The sequence below is a fragment of the Molothrus aeneus genome, chromosome 2 (assembly GCF_037042795.1).
Source record: "Molothrus aeneus isolate 106 chromosome 2, BPBGC_Maene_1.0, whole genome shotgun sequence".
In the NCBI taxonomy this organism is placed as follows: Eukaryota; Metazoa; Chordata; class Aves; order Passeriformes; family Icteridae; genus Molothrus; species Molothrus aeneus.
The window spans coordinates 98,272,010-98,299,923 of NC_089647.1; the positions used below are offsets into that span (position 1 = coordinate 98,272,010).

The following is a 27,914-nucleotide window of genomic DNA, read 5'->3' on the forward strand; positions in this document are numbered from 1 at the left end:
AATATTTTGAGGCTGCTCAGCTGTTTTGGGATCCTCAAAGTTGAAATTAAAATATAAAGGGCAAATAAATAATTATAATTTGACCACTTCAATTTTCAAGACAACTTAGTTCTAAGCTAAGGAAACTTCAAAGCTGACATGTCATTAGGAAATAAAAAATGACTAAAAGCTAAGGAGGTTATTAAGCGAAACTGTGATTAACTAAATTAGTATGAAGGAATGGCAAAATATTGCCATATTTGTAATTACCTCTTTAAAAACATAAACATTTACAAAATTGATGTTTAAAAGTAGAATTTTTACCGAAGAATCTCTTTGCATGATTTACGTTCCTTTACAGGAAAATAACTAGTGCCTCAGAATGTGATGAAACTGTATTATTATCAATGCCTACAATGCAAAAAGATGAAATTGAGTAAAAATTCTAGTGTGTGGGGTTTATTCTCTCATATTGATATAAATTAATTTTACAAATAAAATAAAAATACAGATTTACTAGCCATGCATATTAAAATTATTTCCCTTATGGGAAGTTTGGCTTTTTTGAGGATTCTTTAAGAGGGAAGCACCAAATTATTAATAATATGTTGCCTCAGTGATAAGAAGGTGTTTATTGACTGGCTACAGTAGAAAATGAAAATATGCTGAGTAAATTAATAAAGACAGTGAAAAGAATAAAATTATTGCCATTCTTACAAAGCTAAATTTTTAGCAAAATTCTTCCAGTAGAAGCTAAGGAGCCATCTTTTCCTGGCAATATGAAATTTCCCACTGAGCTTTTAATTTGAGTATCAATATATAAGATTAGCCTGATTGACACAGGTGATTAAGTCTCCAATTTAATTTCAGATTAAAAAAAAAGAAAGCTGTGCAGTAGAGCATGAGGAACTATCCTCTGGTGCTCTGTGCATGGTCATTGTTTTCTCAGTCAGCTTTTAAGCCGCAGTGTGTGCCCTGCTTCTTTTTCAATGAGATGGAGAAAAGCTGGTTGTGCTGTCTGAGAGGAATGTAGCAGCTTTCAGCTGGGGGTTCATTAACAGGTTGTTCTTTTTTTTTTTTTTTCAGTTGCAACATGAGTAAATACAAATTTCTGGTGCAAGTTACTAGTAAGGATAGCAGTCAGATGCAGGCTACCATATATATCTGTCTGAGCAAGAATGAGAAGCAAGGTGTTGATATCAGCATGTCAATATTCATGGGGGGAAGATGTGTAGAACCTGCAAAAACTGGCTGCTGTGCACAGAATTTCTGTCTGATGATATTACTGGAGGTGTCATTTTATGGTACTGCTTAACAGGAATTTTCATAGAGATGGCTATATCTGCAAAAGAGAAGGAAAATGCCAAGAGTCAGCGAGGTTTTACTGATTGCTTACTGAGTAGAGATAGTATTGAATGCTATATGATTGTCCAATTTAAACACTAAATGGATAGTTCCAAGTAGAAATTAGGTGGTGCACACGTCAAGAAAATAAATGTTAGTCTCTCACTGTACACGAGCTTTAAACAGCCTCTGCTCTTCTGAATATTTGCACATTATATCTTAGTGCTAGACAAATGCATTTGCTATTTCTCCATTATTATTATGTGATTGTACAAAAAGCTGTCTGGATTTTATTGCCCCTGACTGCTGCCAGCTCTCTTTGAATTAGGTCTGTCATTTCTATCATAGGTTACTTGAATAAAGCATTCTCAAGTATTGCAGCCTCTCCGGGCTATTGCTTGTTGCCCTCTCCCGGTATTCTCTGCAGATGAAAGATGCTGTACCTGTAGGAGGGTTTTAGGGTTATTTTTTCCTCTGACAGAGCTTTTACTCTGTCTTCACCATGCTTCACTGTGATCCCAGTCAGAACATCAGTGTTAGTTTTGCATGTCAACTTCTCTGAAGAGGGCCCATCTCTGTGTTGCAGATTAATTCCCAAAGCTAATTAAACCTCATGAAACAGTTTTTTCAAGCCCAGCAAAGCTACTAAAATTGAAGATAGGATTGCTTTGGTTGAGTGACATAGCTGAAACTTCTGAAGCATCCAGCATCTGTGAATGTTCTGTCTTTTGTGGTTTGGGAGCACATTCATTCCTGTTTTTCAAGAAAGGGGCTGTAAGAAAGCCGTATGCATTTGGTGAATTATACATATTCCCTGAGGTGCTGGGGTGGCAGTGTTTGACGAGAGAGACTATTCAAGTGTGGATCAGAGTCAATGCCTGAAATCTTCCAGAGGTTTGAAAAATATCTGTGTCAAAAGGTTCTTGTCCCATTCAACTCCTATGGCTTTCCTTTTCAAAACATGTCAGTTCGAGTGTAAATGTTAAAGCTTTCATTCTCATGACAACCTTTTGAAGCATAAACGAGATTTGTATAACCCTGCTAGATATTTAACATTAATTTTGCAGAGTACACAGGTAACTATCAGCATATAGGGAGTTGATAATGCTTGCAGACTAATTGCTTAAAAATGGATTCACATTATCCGTGAAAAAAACTAATAATTCATTTAGCTGAAAGCTCAATGCACATGATCCTTCAAAACTGTCTAATGACTCAAGACCCTCTTTGAATTTTAAGTGTTTTTTCTTAACCAGATAAGGATCTTAGATAATGTGCTCATAATTGCTTTATAGCAAGAAAAGTATTCCTGGAGGATGTTCTTTTCTTTTGTTACTTCAGCTTTCAGTTTAATCCTCTTTCTGCCTCTATATTGAAAATAATGTAGAGGACTGTTTTCTTATGACGTTGACAAGACGTGACTTTATTTGGCCTAGAGAAAAAACCTTCTTTGCTCATTCTGAGAAGGTAATACTAATTGCAGATGCTGATGTATTCTTCCCTCCTCCAAATTCTTGTATTCAGTCAAAACTGAATATATTTTCAGATGAGACCTGCAGAATTTGCTGCTCTTTAATTTCAGACTACAAAAAAACCAGCACTCTGCAGCCTCAGTTCGTCTCACTGGTGAGCTTCTCTTCATGAATATACTTTATTCTGCTTTCTGAGCAGGAAGGTTTAAGGGCATTTTGTCTGAAAACTCTCAGCAATACTTTTGATTCCTGTTTGCTTTGTATGAGGTAGCACTAGCTTTCATATTTGAACTACAAGGTTTGTGAGCAGCTAATGTGAAACAAACCAAAGACCCACATATGTGTGATAAATTTTAACCCTGGGAGTCTGGTCTTTGTAGACTCCCTCTATAATGCGTAGTGGTAGCTCCTCTACCAAAAGTGTTCCAACTTCCTCTGCTGGGTTGCTCCTGGAAGAAACTTCAGTCTGTCATTGAGAGTAGAGGAAATCTCATGAGATGACAGTTTTAAGGCTGCTTTTTTTTAAGGCTAGTTTCTCAAAGAATTTCTTAATAGTAAAAACAGATGTAAGAGAATAACTTTTAATAGGTCAATGCCAAATGAGTAGGCTGGATGTGTACCTGCATGTTGATTGCTGTATTGTAAATGCAACATACCTCATCCAAAAGAAATTGCTTGTATTAAACAACCACATTACTGCAACTTAGAAAAATATAAGACATGAACAGCCAGCCTACCTTTTCTTACACAGGCTTCAAATAAGATTAAACTAAAGTTATCACTGTGGAATAGGATTCATTAAAAGCAAAAAAAGGCGGTAATGTTTTTTGCTTCTCTAAAAGATCTTTGTAATAGATTAACCAGATGTCACCTGAGGAATTTGTAGTTAAATCTAGTGTATTACCAGAAGAATGTGGGAATCTACTGTAAAATTTTTGATGCTTTCTTGCTCTTTATTAAAAAGAAAAAAAAATCAGTATGATATTTTAAGATGTGTTGAATTTTTCATTTAGACATATTAAACAATGAAGATTGTTGGCTTTTCACCATACCATTTTGATAATTACTGTTGGTTTATTTTTTATAAAAAAAAGTAGTGTCTTGCAGCCCAGAGCTGTATTTTCCATATTATTATATTTTCCTTGAGTTGCTGTCCTATTTAAAATCCTGTATCATTGCCAATGTATTCCAGGTTCTGCACCTCAAGCAAAAAAGAAGCTGGGATTTCTGTGTATTACAAGGGGGTTTTATATAGCATTTCTTTAATAAGAAAAGAGTGTGTAATGACACATTGCATTAATTTGGCATAATTGCATTCCTCAGTGGTGATGCACCTGGAAATCATAAAGAAAGTTTCATAACTCTAGAAATTAGGAAGTTGTTGACTTTACTAGAACTTGCATTAGAACCAGAAAAAAAGTTAAGCTGTTCCAAAATAAATTAGATCTTTTTGATACAAGACAATAATATCATAAAAGACAACAAACAAGTATGTGAAGTGAAAGCTTCCTAGAGAAAAATACCTTGATTCATATTCTTTTAATTGTAGGTGTTTGAAAGGCCTAAACTTCTTGAAGTAGTCTTGTCATGATGAATTAATTGACAGTATAGAAATGTAATCAAAAATCTTACTAAACGGTTGACAGCATTGGATTTTTTTTATATTTTATTGTTAAAATAGTGATGTATATATAGTAGAGAAGTTTATTAATTTGCATGAGTAAGTTTCTTCTGGATTGTCAATGCATTGTGCCATTGATGAAGAGACATATGAACTTGCACTGTATAGGTCAGTTTGTTTCGGGCTGATATTTTTCTCTTGTCTCGCTGTAATCCCATTATCTCAATTTTTTTGTCCTACAGACAATGGAGAATGGAGTACAGTATTGTAAAAAAGTGTTCTTTGTGAGAACTTGATTTTAATGCAATTTTTGTAAGATGGTGGACAGAAGCTGAGAAAGTATTTTATTTTTTCCCTTTCTGCAAAATCTAACTTGTTAAAGTTAGGCTGTTACTTCAGTTGGGGTATAAGTTGTGGGTCTTGTGTACTCTGTACCTGAACTCTCTCCTCTGCTGCTCTGAACTGGATAATGAACAAGTTCTTCATCTCCATAATTACCAAATATGCCAGGAATAAATGCCTAGCAATAAGTACCCATATTTCATTCAATGCTCATGCGCCAGCTTTCAAACTCAGAGACGCCACATGTCTTGATGTTGTTTTCTTTCTCATGTCAGAGTTAAAGATAAAATGAAGCATGGTGGGTTTGTCTGTGCTGCTCTTGATCAGTGCAATGGGTCATTCAATAGACAGTCTCTAGACATGAAACTGCTCTTTTATTTGGGCTTTGTATTCCAGATTTCTTTTTTAAATTTAAAATATTTAGCATGAAATGATATTATTTTGCTAGGAATTTGTTTGACTGATTTCAGGGTAAAGGATAATGTAGTGCATATCTGAATAAAGAATATTTTTGATTTTAAAAAAGTGTAGAAATGCTTGAGACTCAGCTAAAGAACGTTGCATTGTCTTGACACATCACTTGGTTTATTTTCATGCCCATTATGTTGCTTTGTTCAAATTCAGTGAAAAATAGCGAAGAATAAGTGCAGAGGCATAAGGTCTTTTACACGATCATCTGAATTTTAACAGTAATTTTAGAGCAGGAAGAAATAACTAGTGCAAGAATATTATGAAAGCTTTCCAATGAGCTGACAAATGTTTTTGCAAAATTATAAGAATAAACTTACACTTTTAAACCAGATTCACTAGTGTTGTCTATACCATCCTTCTTGAAAATATTTATTGTGCTTAAAATATAAAATAACTTTATAAAAAGTGACTGGAAATCCACAAGCTTGTATGTGTTTCTGTGTAATGGGTAATGTTTGTGTGTTGATATTAAGGGCTTCATTATGCTATATAATACAATTCAAAGTCACTTGCCTTCCAACTGGTTTGCTTTATACAAGGTAGAGTTTAATCCTCTGGGTTTGTCTGATTTCTAGGCAGAAAGTAATTTAGAAAAATTTGGGCTTGCATGGCAGATCTGAAGAGCTCGGAAGAAGTCTGACATCAGTGTTTTGGATGATAATTTTCTGGTGGCGTGAGAAGGGTGTGGGCAAGGTCTATTCTGTCCTTCCAAAAAGGCAGACTGTTGGTAGCCCTTGGATGAAGTTTGGCAATGTGGGAATAAGCCTCTAAAATTTTGTTACAGATTTTATTGAGAGAAAAATCCATAGTCCATGAGTATGGTGTTTATATTTGAAGCCATTCTATAACTCTGTGCCTAGAAAGAGAAAGATTCTGCACAGAAATGTTGCAGCATTGCTTATCAAGATTCATGATATATAAATAGTTTGAGATTTGAAAGTTTACTGAATGAGGATTTTCTTCCTCTTCCACCATCATATCCTCTCTATATGTTCCCTGTCTAAGGGTTTTGCTTAGCAAAGATTAGTCAAGCCTATTTCTTTTTGGCAGCATAGTGGAATTTCAATTTGTCTCCAATTTTTCTCCTTTATTCCCTTTTGACTGGTCCATATTCTAATTGGGAAATAATCATTCTTCCTACTATTCACTGTTTTTTTTTTTCATACTTCCCTCGAGCCAACTACTAATTCTGGGAGCCGCACAATTTTTCAGATGTGCAGTTGTTAAATTTTTACTCAGATTACATCTAACAAAGACTGGCCTATTTTCCATTGGTCCTTGCTCACCTACCTTAAGAATGTCTTAAATCATCTTATCTTCTTTTTGTTTAAGCTGTCATGAATCACCTGGTAAAGTTTGTGAGCTACTTCGATCTTTTAATTTGACGTCTTATCCAGTTTAAAAAATTGCACTCATTGATTTCTTCACAGAGCCTGTGTTTTCTGTTTTACCTATGTGTTTTTTTAATGACCTTCAGGTTTGATTTTATGTCTTGAATTGATTCCCTAATTACCTGTTTTGTAATGATTAAAAGTGTCCCTCATTTTTCATTTTAATTCATCTAGTGATCCCATCCAGCCATTGACCTTCATTGCACTGTTTTCTCAGTAGATACAGATCTGACATAAGATGTTTCTTCAGGACTACATTTTTACTTTTAAATTAAAAAAGAAGGGGTGAGGGGGAAGCTATGGGCCCAGGTACTTCTTTATCCCTGCTTAAATCTATCTCCTTTGGATCTTCATTTTAAACATGAGAAGGTATCTGGTCAGATGCAAAATAATTAGGTGCTTTAGAACTTTGAAGTTCTTGTAAGTAATTATTTAATTATCCTTTATTTATTTTATCAGAGATGCATCTATCTGCTGAAGGTCACAACACCTGCCACCCTAAACTCCTAGGAAGATGTTGGGGATACATTTTAAGTCAAATTATATTATAATGTGGAGGGGGTTTGTAATTTCTCTTTCACTGTCCACCTCTCATTTCTATCACTGATGCCACTATAACAAGTTTGGGCCCAGCTAAACCAAATAAATCCTGCTGTCTGATAAAAAGTGAAATGAGGAATGTGGTGCCTGAAGGAATATTTCAGCTTGTCATTCCTTTCCAAGGAAAAATGTCTCCTTGCTTTACTACTACTCTGAGGACAGAGAAGATTACAGAATGTCCAAGATTAATATCTCTTCTGGTGCATCATTCAACCGTTTCCCTTAACTTAGGAATGAAAAATTTGTTGATGGTATTTCATACTTGCACTGCTTTTTGTTTGTTTGTTTTTTTTTTTCTTTTAACTGTGCAGCATCTCTGCATGAGCTCATGCAGCTCAGGGCAGCAGCTACATATGGGGCTGCAGACTGGTGGCAGGGGGGTTGGTGCATTTTAGGTGTGCTTTAGGTATAATTTTCAGATGAAAGAAGAGTTTTGGAAGAGAAGGTTTTAAAAATCTCAGAAAAATATCTATCTCTTTACAGAAAAAATAAAGATCCTTCCAAGTGCTTTTATATTAAAGCAGCTGCCTTTTGTAAGTAATCAAAAGAGAATTGACTCAAGGGTTTCACTTGTGTACCTTTTTGGAAAGCAATACAAGGATGTTACTGTATTTGATATGGTGAGGTACTGTTGAAAGTGGACTTCTGATCTTCTACCCAGCAAACTGAAGGATGAAAAAATCAAAAGACATATCTAGAAGTAATAATGTTTCACCCAGTATGAGACAAATAATCCTTATCTTAAGGTGGACTATTTGAGAGAAAATTACAAATGCAACACTGTACTTCAGTGCCCTTGTATTTGTGGAAGCAGCTCTGTGGGCACTCAGGGAAGAACAAGTTCTTGGGAGGTGTTTGGGGCAGTTTTGTTTTATTTGTACATGTGCACTCCTTTGTTTTAAAGCAGCATCAAAACTTTACATCCAGTTTATTGCCTTCCACCCCTAGACAGTTCTTGTCCAGGCCATGCCCCATCCCTGTTGTAATCCTTACACTTCTCAGGCTTTCCTGGGACCACCATGTGACCACCATGAAGGGAGGTCACTGTTGGTTACACTCTGCTTTCGCTAAGCCTTTCTTGCTAAATGGAAATAAAGTGTGTTCTTCAGAGTCCTTTATAAAACCATGTGAGTAGAAGTCTCAAAAATATGACTGAGTTCAAGAAGCGTTTGAACAACATTCTCAGGCACATTGTGTGAAACTGGGGCTGCAGCAGGCCAGGAGTTGGATTCGATGATCCTGATGCATCCTTTATTGCCAAGCAGATTAAAAACTGTTTAATTACTTTGTTCTAATAGAATACATAAATTCAGGGTATTAAGAATATTAACCCTGAAAGAATGACACTTAGTAACAATGAAAATAAATAATAAAATAATCTTTCCTGATACTTTTGAAATCACAAGTTTCAGGCTTTTCCTTGAGCCTTCTCTGACCCAAGCAGTGACTCTTGATCCCCATGGCATGGGGTTTTGCTTGCCTCCATGCTCCAAGGATTGTCAGTGGTACCTCATGTAAGGGGATTGTTCACTGGTCAGGTTCTCAACTGACAACTCTTCACCTGGTCAGTCAGCCCCTGGTCCCAGGATTTTGTTGTGTTTGGGAGTGAAATTATAACCCTTATGATAATGGAGTGAAAAATGAACCTGGGTGTCTCACAGTCATGAGGATGCAAGCCGCTAACATGCATTTTCATAACAGGGACTCTTACTGATCTTGGGTTCTCCAGATTTTGGAATAGTTTAATTGGATTTTGCTTTACGTCCCTTCCTATACAAATTGAGGAATGTATGTTACACCTGTGTATTCCCCCACTTCTTTCTTTCTCTCTAATTAACTTTGGTCCAATGATTTTAAACTAATTAGATCATCCAAACTGGTGCTAGGAAGCAGGGAGATGTTTCTAATGTGTTGGATTCAGTGAAAGTACAAATTGGATATTTTTCTGGCAGAAGCTGTTTTCCTGCTTTTTTGTGTGCTGATTGAGGATTTAGTTTCTCTCCTCTGCCCAGTGCTTCCAGGTAAATGAGTTAAAAACATTTTAACAGAGTTAGTCTTTGTAGGAGCAATATGTGTTCTGCCCGGTATCTCAACAGCTGGTAATATTAAATTTCTTTCTTATATGGGGTGAAATGTGACCCAGTGATACAACCAATGGCATACTTAGAATGAGCATTGGGATTTCACTCCACTGACCATTTTAGGATTCAAGCTGGTTGTTATGTTCCCAAAGCAGTGTATTTCCATTCCTGGCATTTTCTTTGTTAATGCATCTCACATGTTTACTTCCAAGATAAAGAAAAGCTACTGACTCAATATGTTATAATAAAAAGTGAGGACAATTATCCTTGTTATCTGCCTACCTTGCAGTCATTTTTGCCCTGTTTTGCTTGTTTCTCAACCACAGATTAAACTGGTGTCCTATTTGTGCTTCCTAAACAAGTAGTGGGACTAAATAAGCAGTAGCCTTTTCCAGCTGAACCTGACCTAAGAGGTGAGGAGTGTGGAGGAGTGGTGGAGAAAGATGATGAAAGGTATCCATGGGATACTCCCCAAGGAAGCAGAGCATTATAAAATGAATGCAGGCCTGGTTCCTGCTATATGAGAATGGTTATAGCTATGTGAGGAGTCAGTAGGAGAGATTGAGTCAAATATTATTAGTGTGGCAAAAAGAGAGAAATTGGTTTAGATAAGACCAACTGAGAACATTATGAAAGAAACCAAGGTTGCAGTAGGGGAAAAAAAAGCTTCATAAAGCATATAAACAGAGCAAGACTGTGCCTCTGGCCATGTGCTTGTATTTAGTGGAAGTGTTTATCTCCAGTGCCTTGGGCAGTGCTAGGGGAAGAGCTGTGCCTTGGAACTAATGTTTTCTCCCTGCTCATCACCCTTGGCATCTTGAGGGAAGGGGCTGCACTTCCCCACAGGGAGAGGAATGGTGCAGACTTTGCTCCAGACTGGCTCGATGCTTCTGCTCACAACTTCCCAGCCTCCAAAGCCAGCTGTAGTGACAAGGGCAGGAGCCCTGAGCTCGCCAGCTCTTCAGAGCACATGGTAGTCAAGATAGAGGGTGAAGAAGGGAGAAGAAAAGTGGATACAAGAGCCAAAAAATGTATTCGAGGATCATCATGTTATGGATCTGTGCAACAGCAAATTGTTTTGTGCACTGAGCGAGTAACACAAGACGTAGAGGGGTGACAAGGGAAATTTGGCATCAGACTGAGTTTGCATTGTTCAAATGGAGAAAATGTTTTATGGTTTATGACTCAGCGTGCAGCAAGGCACATGAAGTAAATATGCCAGTACATTGAGAAGCATTTTCCTCCTTAAAAGAGAGTAAATATTAATGAAGATACAGGTGGTGTGCACACAGATGCACACACAGAAGAAAATATTAGAGGAAGTAGAGCAGTTATAAAAAGCAAGCTCTGGAAGAGTTTGATGGCTGCCTTCCCAGAGGTTTTTGGTGGGGGGACGTGGAGGAAAATGCAATGGCAGCAACAACAAAAGAAAATCATAACAGGGTTTTATCAACTCCTGAGGAACTGGGAGACGAGACTGAAGGGAACTGAGCAGCATCCTCTTCTTAACAGATAAAAGTGAATGTGCTGTAAAAAGCAATATTAAAGTTTGATCTCTTTGCTGGTGACATTTTTGTGATTGATTTAGGGCAGTCCCCAAGTACAAGCTGTAACAGGCCATGCTAGGTCTAACTACAGCACCTTGCTGCAGTTCTAGAGAGACAGGCCCTGAGGACTGGCAGCGAGGGAACAGTTTTTGCTATGGTAATGACAACTCAAAGCTCAGTAATGGGGCTCAGGGCTAGATTCAAGGACAGAAAATATTTCATGCTTATAGCCAAATGCCAAGCCTTTAACAAAGGATGGTACCACAGAGACCAGAGCTGGGTGGGAGACATTTTAATTTAATTTAAACCCAATGCTGCCAAACAGAAACTCACATTTGGCTTTTGTGTGGATGAAAGTTCTCAGCACTGAAGTGAACTCCTTCAGAGCTGAAGCTTTCCACTGTGCCTCACTCCACTTCTTTACACCCTCAGATAGGGCTCAGCCCATAGCTCACATGACTCTTGTCACCTTGTAGGGCTCGTAGCAGAGAAGCCTTTTGAAGGAGAAGCAGAGGGGTTTGAAGGACTGTCCCTGGAGCCAGCCAGGCTGTTGGGAGCCTTAGAAGGATGCAGCCAAAGGAAGGCCATCTCCATCTGTGCTGTGTTTCATGGCAGGCACTTGCCAGGGCACAGGGAAATGGCAGCAGAGAAACACAAGTGAGGGCTCTGGCAACAAGGCACTCAGTTACACAGTGCCTTTGTGTATAAATTGGGACAAGAGGAGTCTTGAGTAACATAATGCTAAAAAGAACAGAGTGTGCAGACTTATTTATTTGAATTTATTTCTCCTTCAATTTTATTCTATCTTTATATTTTTCAGTTGCTGTGCGAGCAAGGCAGTATTTGGGCACTCTGATGCCTTCCTATTGTATACTTGAAATTGTATGTCTTCTGTAAGATTTACGCTAAACTTCTTACAGCTTTTAGGAAAAAGAAGCAGCATATTTCATTTGCTGTCCCTCTATAAACAAAATGTAGAAGGACTTTTTTTTTTTTTTTAGTTTGTGATTTGGGGCAGTAGAAATAGATTTTTTTAAAATGTGATTAAGAATAAATATGGAAGGACAATTAAATATCTGTTGGATCTCTCAGGAATAGCTGTCTAAAAATAAAATTAACTCTTTCCCAGACAAAACCAGGACAGCAGGACTTGTATAAAAGCTTTTAGGCAATTCCTCTTCTGCCTCAACATTTCATAGCTAAAAATCTTCCTTCTCCACTTTGGGTTCAGGAAGCTTTTTTTTATATCTGAATCAAAGTTGCCATAAAATCGCAAGATTCCAGAAAGTTTAATTAGAAGACAAAATAATTAAACTTATAATAAAATCTGAAGTCCTTGCTCTAAGACAACAAAACTGAAAAAATGCTACAAGTACACAGGTAAAATGAAACTTGGTGGGAAAGCAAATTACTTTGTAGGATGTGTATTTCTAATACTCCATGTGTACATTACATGTGTGTCTATATATATATGTATATATATTTGCAGTTCTCATTTTTCTCCTTTTTCCTTGCAGCTAGATATTCTGTTCCTCATTTGATCATAAAATGGGTAAAGAATTTAAAATAATTTTGCAAATGTAGCTTTTGGTAGAAAAATAGGTAAATAAATCATGTTTACATATGTTGTCAGGATAAGTCCTGTAAACTTGTAGACTTCAAAATGTCTGTTTTAATGACACGGTAGATCACAAAGACCAGTTTAAAAAAACGTTGTTTGCTGCCTCCTTGGATTTTGAATATGCCTACATGTCTGCCTCCTCTGACAGAGCAGGTAAAAGAAATAATTGCCTTGTTGTGACTTAAGAAAACAAGTTTATTTTCCGAACTCTCTCCTTGGTATTTACTTCTAGGGAACAGTATGGGGGGGTAAAAAAGTGTATCCTCGCAGATATGTGTCTTCAGGACTCTGACTCAACTGTGTTTAACCCAGCAGCAGAGTTAAGGCTGTTGCAATCTAAGCTGACAGTGAGTAAATATTTACCATCCAAACCACCCTGTGTTGTTTCTTTGTGCTGTCAGTTCTGTGGAGCTAATTTTGAGTTGGTGAGATGCTGATGTGGACAGGAACGTTTTTGGGCATGTGCTGCACTCCAGTGCTGCTGTCTGAGCACACACCTGTCCAGAGCTGCAGGAACCTGCCTGCTGGGGAGAGCAAGACCACCAGTTGTGCTGTGGGGTTCAGCAGCCCCAGAGTTAGGTACTAGTGTTTGCTGTTATCATACTGCAGAAATGAAAACCTGACCCTACTAAAGGTAGCAGTAAAACTTCTGGCATCTTAAGTAGGATTAGAATTTCTGTTTATCTTCAGTAATAGCGTTGTGAAGCCATAGTCCTCATGTGTAAGTACTGTCCTCCAAAGTGAATTTTCAAACCCAGCATATTGTTATTTGGGAACAAAGTATTATCCTCTTATTTAAATTAAAAATTAGAATGTCAAATGTCAAAAACCTAGGCATATTTAAATTTATTATTTTGTTGGGGTTGGTGATAAATAGAAGATTAAAATATGTTAAGATATGACCATTAAAATAAAATTTACTCATTTCACCAATACTGTATTTGTTGACATACTTATTTTAATAATGCCTACGACAGTCTCAAGTTAACTTAAACTTGATAACATGCTTATCAAACCTGAACCTAGGTTGCTTTGAACTTAGATTTATCATTGTAAATCACTGCAGTCAGGTTTTTAAGGATATTGAAGCATCTAAAGGTTCAGGTGGGCTTCAGTAGAATCCCAGTAAATAACTCCTGTTACTGGGAACTTTTTTTTTGCCAGTTTTATAAATAACTAGGCCCTTATGAACACATGTAGCATTTCCGAATGTCTTTAGAGAAATTAAGCTGTCAAGTTCTGGCTCTGTGCTTCAGAAAATGGGTGGGAGAGTTAATACATTGAGGAAATAAAAATAGCTCTGTGAAGTATAATGGAGTGGTGGGTGATAAAATCAGCCTGCTGACCTGTTGCTTGGGGTAAAGCATGCTAGCAAAGGCAGTGAAACAGCAGCACTTAGTATTCATTCCAAATAGGCTCTGGCATCCTCCAGGACTGTTTCTTGGGGTGTGAAACTCTGCAAGTGGCTGGATGACTGGAAACCTGGAGGCTGGCTACTGTGCTAGTAGTGCTTTCCTGTGGCTAAAGCAGCAGAGAGCTCAGTGTATGCTAAGTCCCTTTACATTCATCTTGCCACAGCCAAGACTTTGGGCTGGCAGAATTGGTTTACTTTATCCTGTCAAGGAAAGAATCTATTTCTAAATGAATTTGCAGTGCTGGAGGAGGGAGTGCAAAAGGGTAAAAGTTAATGTATGACTCTCGAACCAAACTTAGTAAGAGTTTTCTCAGTTGCTTCTGTCTGCAGTCAGTCTCAAGATGTGTTTGTGCAAGACAAAAATGCACAGATTACAAGAATGATCTGTTATCTAATGGCTTTTGTAAAAGAAGGGATTAAGCAATTTAATAATCACAGCTGGGAAAAAATTAATTTTAAATGCTGGTTACTTCTTCCCTGAATTTTGCTGCTTCCCACTGTAAGGGACATGACAAGGAAGCTGGGCTCAAGCCATTTTGGGTCTGACCATCAGTATCCATTCTTTATATTGTTTTTCTATCTTTCCTGGATAAAATGGACTCCTGCAACCTCCCATGGGCACCCAAGGCTTCTTGTAGTCTTGACATAGGTCTTCTGATCCTTCTTCTGTCAGGGCTTCACCTTTTGCTGTATCATACAGGGCAGCAAGAGAAGAACAATTTTGTTTACTCCCTCTTCCCAAATCTTCCTGCATTTTGTATTCATCATATTCCTTAAAGTGAAGGGGAACACAAAATTACCATTTTTCTTCTTTTTCTGTCTTCTTTCTTGCAACTCAGAAAGATGACACATTTTTTTATTGTCAAAATCACATATACCCATTGAATAATTTTTAAACCTTTAGCTCACTAGTTCCAGAATATCTGTTATGCTGAGACTGTCTCATGAAAGCCTGACACGATACAGGTGGTGCTGATGTTGGGGCCAGTTCAATTGAACATATCTCTTTCATTCCCTGTTGGTATGAGGTGACCTAATTTATGGAATATGTTGTGAAGTTATTGGGAAACAATACAATAGTAGGTGGAACAATGTGTATATCACCCCATAAATGGATTAAACCCATGTGTGGCTGGGTGACTCCAAGCAGTTTCTGCACTGAAAACACAGAAGTTCATTTCAGAATTGCATTGACTGCTAAACTTTAGTGTTTCTGTATGCTCTCTCTCAGATTTTCCTGTATTGATATTGTGCCTAATTTCATTCCTCTTAGCAATGCAATTAATAGCAAGCTCTGAGAACTGAAAATTTAGAGAATGCATAATATCAAAGAACTGGACTCCATCTGAGTGTGTGTGTAGGTCACTCCTTGATTGGAGAACAAGCAGTTACAGCCTGCAAACAGATTCATCTACATCACTGTAGGGAAACAGCCAGAAGCACTACAGCTTTTTGTCAGAGAACAGCATTAAACCCGTGTAAGTCGCAAAGTCTCTCTAGTTTTCTTTCTGCAGGGAAAGTTCCATTTTCTGCTCCAAGATCTTTAAGGAAGCTGCTTGTCAGTAGCTGTAAGTAGGTTAGCTCAGCCTGCTGTACCTCTGTCTGTATCACTTTCATTAGCTATCACTTGCAGAGAGCTGGGAGAGATTTTTTGGGACTTTGTAGTAGCTGTCACAGTAGCAATGCAGTTGTAGCTTGCCAGAATATGCAGAAGCATATGTACCCAAAATCCTACCATGGCATATAACCAAGGACTGGTGAAAATTGGAGGAGGAAAGATGTTATGGTTTTTGTTTTGTTTTGTTTTGTTTTTTCCTGTATGTGTAATTTCATTTCTAAAAACCTGCTATTAGAAGACATTTATAAGTCTGTTTACCTAGACGGATTAACATCATAAGATATTAGGTATTTAGATAGCTGGAGCCTTGGTATTCAGGAGCTCTTTATGCAGCAACATTTCACAATTATATTTTCTCTTTTGGTTGTAAAAGTAATGTCTGCCTTCAGAATGTTTTTCAGGTCATAAATCAAATTAAAGAAAAAACATGCATTTTGTGTTACAGGTTTTTGTTTCCAGACTTTATGTTTAAAAAAATCACTGTGTTAGCAAACAGTGATGGGGAAAGAACAGGATACAAACCAAACAACAGGAAAGAATAGAATCAGCAAATTTTGCTTTTTCTGTCTTTTGCTTTGTGATTATTGGGATAGGCATATAAAGTATATAACTCCAGGCAAATTAGTTTTTGGTGTAATACCTATTTTTCACAGTTTTTTATGCTGAATTTTTTTGAGTGGGAAATTGGAGGAGCTGGCCTTGTGAGGTCCCTCCCAAACAGAATTGTCCTGTGATTCTGTGATGTGTGTAAGTGTGTAGGCTGCTATTGGAGCATGAACACTGCTGCCTCAGAGCTCAGCAAGAGCTTTTGCTGGTCATTGTGTGACATGAAAATGGCAGACAGCTACGTGGTTTGGTACTAGAAACATCATTCAAGCTGAACTCTAAGCCTTGCTGCTAATCTTAAAGGCAGGCAAAAGGAAATGGCGCAGTCACTGACTTCACCAAGTGTACTGTAAACTGAGTAATGGGTAAAAAGTGATTCTAAGTTGACAGAGAAGATTAATGTTACTGGTGCTCCTTGGCTTTCTGGGATAGAGGGGGCTCTTGTCAGAGATTAAGTTTGCCTTGGTTCTGGTTTTCTTTTTATTCATTTGCAACCAAGAAATTTTTTCCTTTGTCTCCTGTCCTTGTTTTGCAACTTTACACATTTGTAGCTTCTTGTGTGGAAAGCAGTCATTTCCTTGGAATTTCAGGAAGACATGTATGTTAACCAGTAGAGAATGCAGGAAAAAATATTTTGAAAATAATTCCTGAGCAAATGTCTAGATCAATTGTCACGGGAATCTGCCTCTGTCACATATGGATGCATGTTCTGCCCACCTTGTTCTAAGCTCCCCCGTGGTTTGGCCTGGAATATATTGAAGGGATGAATGCTCTGAGATCATTTGTCTCCAGTTTTGTATTGGATCTGCACAGCTTCAGATCTTCAATAAATTACATTAGTTAGTTTTCAAGGCACCTCATATTCTGTTGATGTATATAGTTAAGTAGTGCACTTGCCCTTAAGTATGTAAGCTCTAAAATAAAGTTGAAACATTAGACTTTGGTTCCACTTTATTGGCTCACACTTCGTGAAGTCACTAAGGCTAAGGGAAAAGTTTTAACAACCCACTCCTGAATAATTCTTTCTCATTTGTTAAGGTTTTTACTCATGCCTTGGTTTGTGACATAATTCTGCAGCACAACATGCCAAGTAGTAATTCCCTAAGAATGAAATGGCTTCAGATTTTCATGTTGTTTAGAGTGCTTTAAATAACCTCCTGTCTGGATGCAGGCTTCTTACCCCTGGTGAAAATGTCTGACTACTACATAACATGTCCTTTACTTACAATATTTCTAAGTATGTTGCCATATAAACCATTATTTTCTCTATGGAGAAATACAAAGGAACTCAAAAAAAGTAATTAAAAAATCCCAGCCTTTTAGCATGCTAGCAGGAGAAACACAGGCTTTTCTGCATATGTTTTGAGAATGTAAGCAGATTGCTCAGCACACAATTTATCTGGTCCTTTTCTGAAGTTCTTTGTAACTTTTGCTGGGGAGTGAAGCGTAGAAAAATGCATAGTGTTGTTACCCTTTTAATAGCAGGATGGCAATTTTATCATATATTCCCAGTTTTTAGAATTTTGGTTTAAAGGCAAGTGGAATATTGAGCTTTTGGGGTATTTTTAATCTACAAATTAGAAAATAATACCTTGAACTGCAATCATGTTCTTGTATATAGTATTTGAAATTAGATGTAAGCCTAGCAGACTGATTATTTTGGTAATTAAGATTTTTGAATGAGAAATGCTGCTTATGGAAAGTAAACTTAGCCAGTGGTCAGTGACTGCATCTCATTTCAAGGTCATCAAATGTGTTTTGTAAGGAGATGACCCTTTAGCTTTTAGAACTTCTTCTATAATCAATGTGCAGTGATGCTTTTTATTGCTGGATTTCTGTGTAGGGAAAATATTTAAAATATACTTTTCTTTCACCTCCAAAACTAAGAGGATAGCATTGGTTTAATTTCATTTACAAAATCTATTTAAGATAGGCTACTTTTATGTAATTTATTGGCCATTTCATTTTATTTCCCAAGAAATCGAAAGGGGGGGAGATTAAGTCATAGGAGAAATCTGAAGAACTGATAAATATGAGGGTGTTCTCACTCTTCTCTTTTCTCTGCAATATTCTTCTCTTAAGATCCAGCCAGATCTTTTGTTCTACTATTTTGCTGATAGAGCTCATCTTGAGATGTAGAAAGATCTCCTACCAAAACCAAGCAGTAGGAAGTTAGGCTTTAATCCAGGTTTACAAAAGCAAATTTTTTTCCTTTTTGGCAATTCACTTCATGCTTCTAATGCAAGGTCACTCTCCTACAGAGACTAAAATGTCACCTTCCAGCAACGGTATGCCATGAAGAATTTCCAGGTGACCACTGGCCTGAAACATGGGTGATATCTTTACAGAAATAGAAATAATTTACCAAAAAGTGCTTGAAATTTTTTGGAGCTGCTTTTTCTAGTGTATGATTGTCCATTTTTCTCACAGCAGGCAGATTGTATTCATATAAAGGTATTGAAAATAATTAGAAATTTACTATGCAGAAAAATGAGATTCGCTTTAGCTTTTCCGAACGCTATGTGCAAAATTGAATTTTAATAACTATATACACCTCAAATTTTTATGGCATAAAATGGACAGTTGTGTAAGAGGTGGTAATAAATTATATGCTATACTGTTATTTTTATTTAAAATATTATGCCACTTTACAGCATTGTGTTTGCAATGCTCTACTCTCTCCTACCATAAACTCTCATTATTAGTAGCAATGCAGTCAATGAGCTAGACTGCATTTCTACCAGAGGCTTTATGGATCATTTTTTTTTCCTAAGGCAGAAATGGCAAAATTCCTGCACTTCTGCCTGAAACACAGCAGTGAGTCATGGCTGCATGTTACTGCAAAACTGGTAAGAGGACAAATGTTCATTGAGAGCAGAAGTAACAACACATTAAAGCAAGAAAAAAATCATATGTGAGATAAAATTCAGCATATGATCATAGTTGTGATTTTGTCAGGGATCGCATTTTATGAATAATTAATTTGGTGCCTTCTCTGGGGGTATGCTGCATATCATATGGTAAGATTTCCTGCATGTACTAGGCTGAGGGAGGAAAAAAAATTAAAAAGGTTTTTCAGAAGATTTAGAAATAAATATCAATACTCCATTTACTAAATGAGAAAGAGACAAATTTGCTTCATGTGCTTTCATTAGTTTGTTTTCTTGAACTTTTTTTTTCCTCCTGAATTACTGAGTAGGCCTGAGAAAGCCTAAGGTCAAAATCCCCATTAAAAGAGAGAAAAACATCTCTCACACATCAGCTTTTAGAGACTTTCACTTACTAGCTCACATTAGCATGAAGCTAAAGCATCCTATGGAACAGAATGTCAAAGAGCCTTTCACAGGCATCCAAGTCCCAACCATTACTTGCTGCTTTGGGTAATTTCTGGCTTTAGCAATACAAAATTCTGGAGGTGAAAGCAATTCCTTCAGGACTTGGATGGGGTCAGTGTGCTTTAAATGAAAGTCCTGGCAGTCTAAAAGAAAATATGATCGAGACTTTTGTTTTCTATGAAATGGGGCCACATCTTTAATAATAATGGATGTAAAACACAGAGCGAAAAGAGACAGGCAAATGAAAGATGTGACCTGTATCAGATATTTTAAGAAGCCCATTAAACCAACCAACCAAATAAAACCCAGAACAAACCAAATAACAGACATGAAAGTGCATTAACTGGGCAGCAATGACTGTGGAATCAGAGAGAATCAGAGTACATGCACAATTTTTGCTAAAAGGGAAGATTCACCTTACACGGAACGGGGCAGTGCAAGAAACAGCTGTGTCAGTGATAAAGAGTTTATAACTTTTTGTGGAATCAAGGAAAGGAAGCATTCTGGGGCAGGCAAGGTACTTCAAGGAATGACATGACCTTTGCCTTGTCCCTTTTCCAAGGCATGTGGAGGTTGTTAGTGCCTGGAACAGTCCAGCATTGCCTCACAAGGTTTGTTTCATACCTTGTCCCAATGTCCTACCTGTACCTTTGATAGTTATGGGTCCACAGAGGACAACAGTGGCTCTTTGAGCAGCCAACACTCAATTCTGAGGAGCTTTCTATCTAACTGAAACAAACATGCTCCATAGGTACTTCACTGTGCTGTTTGGTTACTTGTGTCTTTGCACATATCAGTTAGAGAAGAGAGAGGAAAGCAAAAATGAAATTTTGGAAGATACTTGGTGAAAAATATTCTACACATAGATCCTTAGAACAAAGTTTGTTTGGAGGTAACATAATGTTGTTGTAGTTTCAGACTGAGAGGAACCATTCCTTGTACAGTGAGGTGTGTAATGGGTACAGTGCACATTTTGAAAATCCAGTGGTGCTTCATCGTTCTGTACTGCCTGTGATACAGACAGGAGTCTAGAATTGATGCTGAAGTGTTTGGAACCTGTGAATGACTCACAAATAGACTTTTGTGGCCATGTGGAACTGCCCTCTTTTTTTTCCTGATGAAGTGATGGGCACCTGCTGCTGTATTTCCTGCTTGTGTGGCAGGAGAGCAGACACAAGTGTTCCCCATGGAATCCCTGGCAAAAGGGATTGGATCCTTTACGATTCAGATCAGCTGCACATCATGGACCCTTGTGGTCTCATGACTGGCAGCAGGAGCAGTGACTTCTGGAGGAGGAATTCATAATTCATTGGAGTGTCTTCTGTTCTCAATCTAGGCATAGGCTGCCATTTAGAAAAAATCTGTTTTAGGCACTGAGGAGATGGAAGCTAATGAAATCTATGACAAAAACAATATTATGTGGGGCTTTCTAGAAATGTAGCTTCTCTACAGTTGTAAATTGCTATAGAGGAGTTCAGTGTGAATTTTTGAGTTGTACTTGAGGTTTCCTCTGGTCCCCCAAAGGACTTAAAGGTCGACTGAAGCCTTTAGCATTGTTGTCTGTTTGGAGTAAGAATGAGTGGTACTTGGTGAAATTGTGAATAATTCAGAGCATCTGTGATGGAAAGTGAGGACAGGAGAAAAAAAAAGTTTGGATTTTTTTTTTGCTTCAGCCAGTGTTTGGGGAGTAGTTAATGCCTAACAAAGAAAAACTTTGAGCTGCAGACAATTTCTGATCAACCAGTGCAAGGCAACCTGGTTTTATTCATAGACCTTACTAGGAAAATAGAAAAAACCAACACAAGGTACAAGAAAGGTGAATGCCTTTATTTTCTGAATAGCATTTGCATTTTCCTGATGATGCAGTGAGAAAATTTCAGGCAAGTGTGTAGAATACAGCAATCTTATTCTACCTTTGACCAGAGCATGGCTATGTTGCAAAATTATTGAGAATGATAGGTTTCAAAGGGCAAAAATATTTTTCTAGCATTTCATTCTTATGATTAAATAAGAAAGGCAGTCTTGGACAACAATTCTACCTTTGGTGATTGGTTAATTTCAAGCGTGAAACTCTAAACTCATTTGTGGGATGACGCTCATCAAATTTCTTTTAACTGACATACAAAATTTCAAAAATAGGACACATTTAGATGAGGACTGCAACCTTTCTGCTTTCTTACCCATCAAAAGATTTGAAAGTGTGTGGGTTGTAGAAGACAAAGGATATCTGAAGTCATTAGGGTTCCCTTCTGTACTGAAATGATTTAGTAATAAGAGGCTCAGTATGAATTAAGTTTTTTACTATAGCAGAAGGTGTCTGGGGCAGTTAATTTTCTTCTTTTGAGTTTCTGGCAGGACTACTTCTCTGGGGCTTTATAGGACTCATCTCTTCAAAGACACGAAGTCTTTCAGTGTCCTTGATCTTGTATCCAGAAACTATTGTCCATCATGTCAGTGTGCCCCTCAGGAGAGTTTCAATAGCAGGGTATGATGATTGATTTTGATGGTATCTCTACAGATTCTTTAAAACTTTCATTTCTCATTTTTTCAAGTTAAAGTGGTATGATGGAGGTAAAAGTATTGCTGTAGTCTTCTGGGACAGGAGAGGGTGAGAACTGGATTGAGAAAGAGGGGTTTCATTCCTGAGGCAGTGGAAGATTAAATATCATAGAGAGACGGTTACTGAACTCCACTTGTGTCACAATAATGTTTCCTATTTGCAGATAGACATGCCCTGCAGATACTTCAGGTGTGGTGTTTTTACTTTTTAAAACAAATAATACAAAATGTTTTATCTCTGGTGTTCCTCTTGGTACCTCCTTGGGATTGTTGTGGCTAGAATTACCTCTGAGCTGTTGAGCTGTGTGTCCTCCATAAGCAACTCTGGGAGTGCAGTGTGGCTTTTGTACCAATGGAGAGTTGAAATGAAGCCAGGCTACATGGCAAAACTCAAATTTTGGAAGTTTTTTCTTCATGTAAATATTAATATATGTAAAGGAAGCCAGCGTATTGACGCTGTTACTCCATCTGCAGCGCTGAGCTGCTTGTGCTACGTGGTTGGCCTTGTGTGAGTCACTGCTGCCCCTGCAGACAGTGCTTTCAGGAAAAAATTATTCCTGTGTGTGAGGGGGTACGATGAGAAACATCAAGATGTTGAACAAGATGATTCCAGGACATTGAATATCCAAATGGTAAACATGACATTATAATGTGAATCCCCATAATAAACATTCTGTTATTTCAGCCATCCACCACAGCTGGAGCAGTTCAAGGGTTTGCTATAAAACATTAGAGTATAATCCTTCAACTAGTTTAATCCAACTGAGGAAATCCAAGGTAGATGCTTAAAAAGTTACTAATACATAAAGAGAAAGTAGGCATAGAATATTAATATTTCAAATTATTTATATTTAGGAAAATCATAGAGCTCTATATGGTTCCACATACAGAGATTTTAAGCAATTATGAAGATTTTTGTCAGAAACTCTGTGTATCATTTCAGTTTTTGATAGCCTATGCTGTGAGCTAACAGATATTAACTAAAAGCAACACTTGGAGATAATAAGGCAGAGGGAAAAAAAAGCTGAGAGTGTCTTTTTTTTTGTAGTTGTGTTGAGGGGGAGTTTTCAAGGGGAGCTGCTTTGTTGGGAACATTTTGGAAGACATGTCCCAACTGTGTACTGAGTGTTGTGCCCCATTAGACATTAAATATGCTAAATACAATTGGAATAGTCCATTTAATGGAGTGCTTTACCTAAGAACACTCCGAAGAATGCAGTTCTACCATTTATTTTTGCTGCCATGTGATCACCTGTGAGGCCATGAAGTAAGCAGAGATGAATCTGAATGGAAAAAAATAGCTGCTAATTTTAAGGTGAACCAGTTTACTTTCATTGGCACAGGAGTAACTGTGATGTGAAGCAGGAGATGCTGGGAAAACAGGAATGCTTTTGTGTCAGTGCCAGTTTATGCTGTTTTAAAATTTCAGCCTGAGAGCTTAATTTCCACTAGTTCAGGGAAGAACTATATTTATAACAGAATTTACAGGCTTGGACTATAGAGGTGGCACAGTTAAAAAGTCTGTCAAGTTTTCTATAGCAAAGAGCTATTGAGGAATCTCCAATTGCTGGTTAAAAAAAAAAAAAAAACAGTTTGGGGCAATATTACATAGTGATTGTCTGTAGATACTATTTTTTAAAAATTGAATTTTTCAACCTATTTAAACATTTATTTTTTCCACATTTGAAAGAAGAAATGGTGTTGCTTTCTGTGTTCATTATTCACACTACCTGAACTGCTCTGGACATTAGGCTTTAATAGTGTGCTTTAAAACTTCAAACTGTTCTAGTTTTGATCTTTAAAAAAGAAGTGGATAATGCTACAGATTTGCACTTCTTGTTAAGGCATGGTTTATGCTGAGTATGTTCTGCATATCACATAAAGAGCATATCACTGGTACAGTGCAGGAGACTTTACATATGATCTCATGTTTCAGGTCATTACTCAAGCATAGGGCAGAAAAAAGGCTGACCTGAAGATGTTTGCTGTGGCAAAGCTATTGCATTATCAATCAGAATGTCCCTCCACAGGACACATTGATTCCTTACACACCACATCAGTAATCACTACTTTGGTGATTTAATGAACTGATTGTTCAATGTCAAGGAATTCGGAGAGATCAGGTTTTATATTTCTGCAGTAGCAATATCAAAAAGCAGGTTGAGGGATATTTTAGCTATTCTGCCTTTTTTTCAGACCCCTGCTGGCATGGTGCTGGCCTAGCTTTCACAGTGAAGTTTGACACCCAAGAGCTGTGCTACTAAAGGCTCTACAGCAGCCAGGCTGCCCACTGCCACCAGCAAGCAGGGAGGGTGATGGACAACAGGCAGGGAGTAACGGCAGTGCCAGTAGTGCAGAGGCAGCTGAAGTAGAAGGTGCATTTTCTTTGTCTTTTTGGTCTTTGTAAGTGTCCTAAATCTAGGCACCCTTGGTGTGCTCCTCCTTTGCCTGTGCAGGAAGGAAATGGGGATCAGTGGGCTGAGGGATTTGTCCAAGGTCACCAGCATGGAGGTAGAATTTGGCCTGGGATCTCCCAGGGCCTGATGATCTTCCTCACCAATAAGACATCCTTTTGACTTAAAGATTACCAAGATGACTTCGTTCTTCCCCCAGGTGAAATGTCTGACTTGCTTATCATTCCTGGCATTTATCTCCTCTGTGCCATCTTTTGCCCTTCATAGTGGCCACTGAAGAGAATTCTTGCAGGCAAGCAGAATTATATTCAACAAGTGAAGGGAGGTGTAGAAAAAAATGCAGTTCATTTGCTCCTTTTTTCAGACTGTACAGGCAGATGGGAATACTAGTCACCTCTGAGAGTAAAGACCTTGCTTTGTTGTTATGATGTGTTTATTATTGAATTGCACAATAGCTGTAGGAAAAATTATGTGTTTTTGCCCTGTGGAGCCACTGTGAATTTGCACACATCTAATGTAGGTGCATACAGTGTTTCAAGTGCTAATTTCTATCCCACTGATTTTATTAAAGTCTGGAGGAGTAGATCAGATGTAGACATATTTATAGTTAAGTAGGACAGTTATTACCTGTCATATATGATATGGTTCTGACACCATTAATGTTTTAAGGGCTCAAAGAAAGCTTTCAAGGGAATTAGATGCACCTTAAAATTCACTAATACTATAATCCTTCCAAAGATGAGCCCTTAATTTGAATGCAGAGAGTTACAATATTGATCATCATCACTGTCCTATGCTCCGACAAATTATCTGATAGTTTGATGTACTTTACTTGGGAATTTAAATGTCACTGTATCCATTTAACAGATGGTGAAGTTATAGCACAGGGTTTGTGAAACACATCTAATTAAAATGAAAACTGTTAAATGGATGGGTATTCATTTATACAGTGTTGATAAAAAAGGTTACATTCTAGTGTATTTAGTTAACTGCAGTGGTTAGGATTCCAAATACTCTAAAGTGTTATTTGAAGTCTGTAGATGTAGTTAAGCTGACATTCTCACATTGTAGAGTGGCTCCTGTCAAAGAAGGGAGGGACTCTTCCTTTGTCTCTCAAGCATATGGAGAAAAAGGAATGTTTATGCTCAGCTTAACAAGAAACTGCATGAGAAAGTGTTGAAAGTGTATTGGATTTGTTCCTTGTATGACTGTTTTCTAATCAATTCCTTGGATCAGAAATGGACTAGTTGCATTTATCTGGGGTAGTATATCATATTTGACATTTATGTGTTTGAATAGCCTTGAAGAACTTATTTTTTTAAGGATTCTAGCATTTTCAATATTAGATTTAAATCATGCCTTAGGGCAAATACCAGTGTTTGAATATGGTTACAGAAATGTTTTTCTACTCCTTGAAGATAGAGTACTTAATGTAATTGATAAACCAAATGATACCTAGCATTCCATTGTAATGGTCTACTTTACATGTAAATTATATTTTGAAGCACCATATTTTTTCTCAATTGTGATTAATCCTTGAAATGAAGGGGGAGGGTTGAGCAGCTAGTTTGTTTTTAATGATACATTCCTCCTTTGGGAAAGATTAACTATGCACAACTTCATTGAATTTAGCAATTTACAATCACTTGTTGAGTTGTCTGCGGAGACCAATTCTGTTCCTTCAGGAGAGTTTGTCAGGTTATATTGTGCTCTGTTTCTCTAAAGAAAAGAATTTCTTATGTCTCTATCTGTGGCAAGAGGAAGTAAATTCCTTGCTACAATTTGAATTTAAATAAATCTAGCACATAAAACTAAGCTGTAATATATTTGATGGATGGAGAAAAGACAGAAAACGGGGAAGTCAACTAATTCAAAACATGCTCTTATTTTGTAGGGTTTTGGTTTTCATGTCAAAATTTCAGATTGTATTCAGTGTTGGGTGCTCATTTTTATTTGCCTGTCTGTCACATGCCCTTAGCTGGCCTTTAGATTTTTTGGTTGCCCTGCCTCTTCTTCCTGCTCTTTCCCTTTTTCAGATTGCACATAGATATTAATGGCTTGACTAATTTTTCTAAAAGATTAGTTTGTTGTCTTCTGAACCTCTTAGTCCCACAGGAGAAAGTAGGAATATGCAGTAATATCTACCTTAATCCCTGCAAGTGAGGGGAAAAGCATGTGTGCAGACGTGTGAGAAACTATGGTGGATCCTTGCTAGCTGAATCTTTTTTTGTGTAGAGTCAGTACCTCACAAAAAATTTCAGATTACTGGGGAAACACTGTCACTTGGGAGTGCTGCTGGGCTCTTCTTTGGGAGTGGGAATACTAGCAGACAGTGCTGGAGCAGTGGGATAAAACAGTGTGTTGGCTCAGAGATGCTGCAGCCTTTTAAAGGTTATTTGGTGGGAGAGCTTAATGGATAATGATCAAGTGCAAGGAGATTCACATATTCAGTCAATTTAGCATGTTATGCAGCAGTGTCATGGCCTTCCCTCGTTCCAACACAAGAAGCAATAAAATGGTTTGCTAACAGAGAGAAGGTTCACGCTCCTTTTCATGCCAGGTGTCGCACTGTGTGTGTGATCTGCAGTGATGCAGTGGGTGGTTTGGTTTGATTTTGGTTTTTTTCCCTAAAACTGTGCTGAGAGCTGGCGTTTGAACAAGGAATGGTAATGAATGAAAATGCTTCCTGTTCCTTTTATTAAAAAAGACTGAAAATTAGCACTGTGTATGTGGGAATGAGGGAGAATGACAAATTCACCAACCAAAGGGTTGAACTCAGACTGTTAGAAATGACAGTGTATCTTTCTACTGACTGAAAGAATAACATAAATGTAAATAGATCTGCTAACCTCTGTTCTCTTGCCTGGGTTTTGACTCTGTATTTCACAACTATGAAAGTACTTGGATGTCAAGTGAATCATATGTAGTACAAGAGAGAAATAACTTTTTTTTCTCTGTCTTTTCCCCTTCACATTTTCCAAAATTGCAGCCACAGGAATAAATCTTCAGGCTGGCCTCAGCCTTCAGGGACCTGGAGCTTGAACCAGGGGACACCTTATGGATGGGAGATGACGGCTAACAGAGATGGAAGAGATTACTTCATCAGGTAAGGGGGCAGTGTGAGCTGTGCAATGTGGGCACAGCACTGCAGCCCTGCTCTCAACTGTATCCCCTTGGAATCCCAATTCCTGCTTCAGCCCAACACAGTTAATGTTCACTGCTTTGATTTATGGCACAGGAGTAGCTCAGACTGTGCTTTCTGCTCTTTGCTTTGGTATTTGGCTACTTCATTTGCTCAAGAGAATATTGATAATATAAGGACCTGTATTTCTTTGAGAATTACAAGTAAGGTCATTAACAAAAGATGAATAAATAAAAAAAAACATGTTTAAAGAATGAGGCAGAAGGTCAGTTCTGACTGAGACTTCCAACTCTTCTCCAGGTTGATGCCTTAGGATTTAGCTTTTATATTTTTCAGATCCTGTACTGCTTTAGTTGT

The 27,914-nt window shown here is 37.6% G+C and overlaps 1 protein-coding gene across 1 annotated transcript in view; it reads left to right on the forward strand.

Moving 5' to 3' along the window:
* Window positions 1-27,914, forward strand: part of FRMPD4 (FERM and PDZ domain containing 4) — a 295,578-nt gene that overhangs the window by 159,655 nt on the left and 108,009 nt on the right. The window contains exon 2 of the mRNA XM_066545358.1: window positions 27,405-27,521. Coding sequence (XP_066401455.1) covers window positions 27,405-27,521 — 117 coding nt within the window. The remainder of the gene's footprint in view (window positions 1-27,404; window positions 27,522-27,914) is intronic.